This window comes from Gossypium hirsutum, chromosome D02, assembly GCF_007990345.1.
Source record: "Gossypium hirsutum isolate 1008001.06 chromosome D02, Gossypium_hirsutum_v2.1, whole genome shotgun sequence".
Classification (NCBI taxonomy): Eukaryota; Viridiplantae; Streptophyta; class Magnoliopsida; order Malvales; family Malvaceae; genus Gossypium; species Gossypium hirsutum.
The window spans coordinates 40,863,752-40,869,256 of NC_053438.1; the positions used below are offsets into that span (position 1 = coordinate 40,863,752).

The 5,505-nt window shown below is 34.0% G+C and overlaps 1 protein-coding gene across 1 annotated transcript; it reads left to right on the forward strand.

Moving 5' to 3' along the window:
* The first annotated feature begins 1,056 nt into the window (after positions 1-1,056).
* LOC107908440 (uncharacterized) lies at positions 1,057-5,172 on the forward strand. Its single transcript, XM_016835609.2, has 6 exons — positions 1,057-1,338; positions 1,429-1,481; positions 1,564-1,690; positions 2,783-3,074; positions 3,618-4,036; positions 4,932-5,172. Exons 2-6 carry the CDS (start codon positions 1,430-1,432, stop codon positions 5,041-5,043), a joined length of 1,002 nt encoding a protein of 333 aa, XP_016691098.1. The 5' UTR covers positions 1,057-1,338; position 1,429; the 3' UTR covers positions 5,044-5,172.
* The last annotated feature ends 333 nt before the right edge of the window (positions 5,173-5,505 follow it).

The window sequence follows — 5,505 nt, forward strand, 5'->3', positions numbered from 1 at the left end:
ATTTGTTTTTAATCAACCAATTTTGGAAGGAACTTGACTAAAAACCTAACAAAACCCTTACCTCGCTTGAGTAACCATGACTTCGCACAATCACAGCGTTGATTCAAAACCACTGGCCCCTTGATTAACTCCTAAACACCAAAAAGGAATCCCCCTTTCAGAGATTAACCAAGAATGATTAACAATAAACAAAATCGTTACTTATCAAACACACGCAACCAACGATGAACAACCAAATCAATTGGAAAATAAAGAAAGAAAAGGAAATGGAAAAATAATGGAAATTTCGGCAGCAACTAGGGGAAAGAATCGGCAGAGGAGGGAAAAAAAGAAGAAAATGTCAGAAAAAGTTTGGGTAATTGGAGAGAAAATCGAAACTCTACTTTTTTCTGCAACAAAAAGATAATCAAATTATTTTCTGATAACCTCTCCCCCATTATCTCCTAAAAATTGGAGCAAAAATACTATTTCCACATCATTTAATTATTTTCCTACTGACCAAAGTTCGTAAAAATACCAAAACTTACCTAAGTCCTAATTTGAACTTAGGACCTCTCACACACTTTAAACACTTAACCACTAAAGCAAATATACAATTGTGTTATATTTTCGCAAGAACAAAAATATAAATTATGGGCGTTACAAAATTAATCCTTAAACTTGGTAATTGCTCTCACATTGGACTCTAAACTAAGTCATATTGGGGCTTGAACTTTTTTGTCCAAGTTATTCCTTGAATTTGGTAATTGTTCCCATATTGAAGGTTAAATTTAACAATTGTTTTCATATTGGGGTCTAAACTCTAGGGCTTTCAAGAATTAACTTGGACAAAAAATTCAAGCCTCAATGTGAAAACAATTATCAAGTTCAATGTCTAACTTAGAAAAAAAATGTTCATATCCCAATGTGGGAACAATTGCTAAGCTCAGCATCTAACTTAAAAAAAAATTATACCTAGGAATAATTATTAAGTTGAACACCAAACTTTAAAAAAAAATTACCCAAGTTCAGACCTAAAATAGTAAAACGATTGATAATTTGTATGAATTGAAAATAGTAGACAAAGGAATCCGATTGGAGAAGCAGTCGGATTTTTACCTAAGTTATATATTTATTGACTTTACCAAAATTGAGCAACAGGTGAACAGTGTCTGGTTTATACAGCGTGTAAGAACCGGAAACAGGTCAAAAGACGGAAAAAAAAAGAAGAAGAAAGAAAACCCCTAAAACCCCTTTCTCAAACTTTCAAAATCAAAACTCACACTGCTAAAACCCTCACTCTCTTTAAGAGGAAGCGAGGGTCAAGTCAAATTCGAAAATCATCAAAGCTAATTCAAAGTAAAATCCCACTGTCACTATAATTTGATCCCTAACCTTGGCCTTGAAAATGATTCTTATGTGAATGTGAATGTGAATGTGAATGTGAAGGATGCAGGTTGTAAGAGGACGGATATTCTGCTCCAAGTACTCCGCTGCTCCTGGTTAGTCTCTCTTTTTCTTTTTGTGTTTTAATTGGAAATCCACTCCCTAAACAAGTCTTCTTTTGTGGTTCCATCATTACAGCAACATGGGTTGGTGTGCGGCGTGGAAGATCATTTGCTGCTTCTCTCCCTTCTCCTTCTGACTCTCCCAAGCGAAAAAGAGTCTCAAAGGATGAACGTCGAGATTTGATCGAATCTTTTGTTAACAGGTCCGCTCTTCTCTCTTTCATTTTTTACTTTCGTTTATATAAAAATCCCTATTTTCTCCTCCTTTATGTTTTTATATTTATGTCATTATTGTTGTTATTATGTCAGCTACAATGCTGTGGTTCTACTGAGGATCCTTTATGTTTGTAGTGCCCAAATTTCAATATTTTCTTATGGGTGCTATTCCTTGAAGAATCATGTTGAGAAATACAATTCTTATTCCTTTTTGTGTTGCTGAACAGAAGTTCTGCTATTGTTTTACCATGTATGTAATGTTCAACTCTTGTACACAGTCCTTTTTAAAACAAACAAACAAACTCACAACGGTTAACATTTCCCTTCATAAGAGACCAGCTTCAACCACCAACAATTTTAGGCATCTCTTCATTAAAGTCTTTTCCTTATTTACCTTTCTCTTTTTGAATAAAAAAAGTGTTAGAAAACATAATCATGCAGATCTAGAGTCTGGCATGATATTTGTGCATTGGCAAATGGAAATTGTCTCATGACCATCAATTGCCAGGCTGGTCTTGCACAGTCAGGAAAGCTACAGTAATCGGAATATGCAAAATTTTCAGTGTGCATCGAAACATGCTTAGGGTTTCATAGTTCACAGCTTTTGGATAAAAATCATCATTTAAGAAAATCATCTTGTTGATCTGCAATATTGATATTTACATCCTCTTTCTCTCCCTATGTCTTCTTTCCATCGAAGACAATATTAACAGTATTTATATAAAATTGTCATCTGAGTAAATCATCTTCTTAACTGCAACTATGCCGTATAGATACTCTCTCTCTCTCTCTTCACATCGTATTGCCATTGAAGACCATTCAGTTCAAATTGAAGAAGGTTAAACATGTTATTCATTCAGATACAAGTATCTGACATGGATGGTGCATCTTTATTCTAATCCTAATTCAAATTGTGTCTTTGGACTGTGCCATGACATGGAGCCATTTCTCTTGGTATAATAGTTTCCTTTTAACTATTGGAAACTAAGATTGTCATGTCAAGTTTGCTTAGTTTGAAACTCTAACTCATTAGTTCCTTAATAATGACACAATTAAGACCTTCCATTATCCTTTTGCAGGTATAAATCAGTGAATGCTGGGAAATTCCCATCTGTAACTGCAGCTCAAAAAGAAGTGGGTGGCTCTTATTATGTTGTTAGGAAGGTTCTTCAAGAGTTGGAATATAAATCTAAAATATGCTCCTCAAACAGCAGTTATGAAAATTTATCAGCAAAAGCTGCCAATAAAGGGGATAAATCATTTTCTATAGTTGAAGTGGTCTCAACTGTAGTCCAAGATGACACTTGTGCAAGAGCTATGGATGATGTAAAGATGCATGACACAAATGACAAGCAACTGGAGGCTGACAGAGTAAGTGCTGATTTCTATGTGCTTTATCTTCAATGATAAATGCAGGAATGTATTTCAAGTAGACAGAATATGCTCTTAGTTGGAAGGGTACTTTGGTAGTTGGCATTTTTCTCAAGAAACTCTACAAATTTTATTGAAGTTGCAGTTGTGACTAGCATGGAATTATGGATTCCTTTCTTCATGAATTCAGAATCTTGTCTTTTAATACTTCCTCATTCTTTTGTTTTCCTTAGTCACTAAATGCCAACAGTTTATGTACTTATTCCCTTGAAATAATGCATAAAACTATGTTTTCAAGCATATAAAATGGATCTCTAATAACCTGATATTTTAAAATGTAATTCATCAATCATGCTTTTGCTGTGCCCTCAAGCTCTTCTACTGTTTACAGGACAACTTTGTAACCTGCTGTCCAACTTTTCAAAATTTTTTTTTATTTGAAGAATCCCTTTTAGTTTTATTTTCTATAAAGTAAATTTTACTGGGGCAATTGTTGGAACCATATTAAATACCTTGTAATCTATTTTGTTATTTCATTTTCAGGGTAGTTGTCATGATTTTGTTTTGGAAGAAAATAGTGTGCTGAAAGTTGATGCTAAGGGCCTTGAGAAACAAGAAGATGATAAAGTAGGGGGTCTTGAGATAGATGATTCTGACAATTTTCTAATATTTCCGGACAAACAAAAAATTGTCGAAGCTATTGATCAAGATCTTGAATCAGACAAGCTGTTTAAAACTGAATCTCAAGGTGTTCAATCTGAGTTTGTTGTAGTCAAAGATGATCTACCAAAAGAAGAAACTCAGATTGGAAATGAAGAGGGTGATAAAAGGGAACAGGCTATGTCAAAGGAGTCACTAGATTCTGGGAGTCCAGAGCCCAAGGCTGAGCACCACCCAAAAATCCTAGAAAAGGAAAAATATAAGCACCACCCAGAATTCCTAGAAGAGGAAAAATATGCAAGGTAAGTGTTCTTTTTTCTCAACAGCTCAATTAGTGAATGTGTTGAGTTGCTATAGGTCATAGCTTCATGGATGACTATGGTGGTGTTGACATTATTTCGCTGATTAGAATGAGGTTTGAATATGTCTATAGTCTGTTTACCTTCAAATAACAATGATGATGATTATGACAGTTCTGTCTATGAATGTTGTATGATGGGATCAAGGTTCCTTTGCCTAAGAGACAGAATATAACTTCCTCTTCAAGTTATTTGTTGGCTTTTTTATGCCTGCATGGCAGGTGGATGCATGCTGGATGTTACGTTTACCAAGTATCTGCATTCTTTTGGTAAAAAATGTCTTTACATGTCATGGCTCCACCATGAATGTTTCATTACATTTTATTCTTTTACATGTAAATGACATTTTGTCACTGTAATAGCTTAAATTCTCTATTGATTTAAGCTTTTTTTCTTTTCTGCTTAATTCTTGGAAACATTTGTATATGTTTGATAGTCTTATGCTCTGCATTTGTTTCAATCTGCATTTGAAACTTGAAATAAACGACACCCTATATGGGCATGTATTTTTCCTTGAACAGACAAGAAATTTGGCACATGCAGAGGGAACTTAATTGCATTGATATTTTTATGCATCTTCTAGTAAATTGATCTACATATGTCTGTCCTACTTAAACGCATTTGCAGATTTATATAATTGAAACCCTACAACGTCCTGTTTAGCCCATAAGTAGAACTAATTCTGGCCCTTGTTTTTATTAGACCTATTTCCTCTAGCATTTCATTTTAACATTTCAGTCATTTAAAATGAATTTTGTGTGTGAAGTTTTTTACGAATTATCTGCCATTTCATTATTCCGAGTTATGTTAATATGAAATGAATACTTCTATCATCTAGGAACCCCTCTAGTGAGCAGACTGAAAATGCAGAAGGTTCGAAGAAGTCAACTCTGTGGGGGAACCTTAAGTCATTTGCTGGTGGTATTATTAATATATGGAGAAAGCTGTGAATCTTTGTTGGCATCAGTGGGAGAAATCTGTAAATTTTATGATGGTGTCATTCAAACATTTTGTGAACTGAATGGTTTTTTTGGGAAAATAATGGAAATATACAAGATCAACCATGGATTATTTATTTATTTATTTTTTGCTTTTGATTTTGGCTGTATTGTTGTCTCAATTATATGCACCAAACGTTCCAGCCAGTAATCCTACTGTTGGGAAAAATTAAAATTGTAGGCAAAATGGTTATTAAATGGATGAATTGGAATTGTAATGTGAATGAAGAGAAACTAGAGGGACTATTAGTATTAGAGATGGTATATGATCATGTTGAGGTTTTCTTAACTAATAATTTTGCAGGGTGACCTAAAATCTGATTAGCAATTAATAGGTTTAATTACTTTTTTCCTTCATGTTTTAAGGGTTTTCTTTTATTCGTTGAATTACAAGTATGTGTGACTCGGGATACA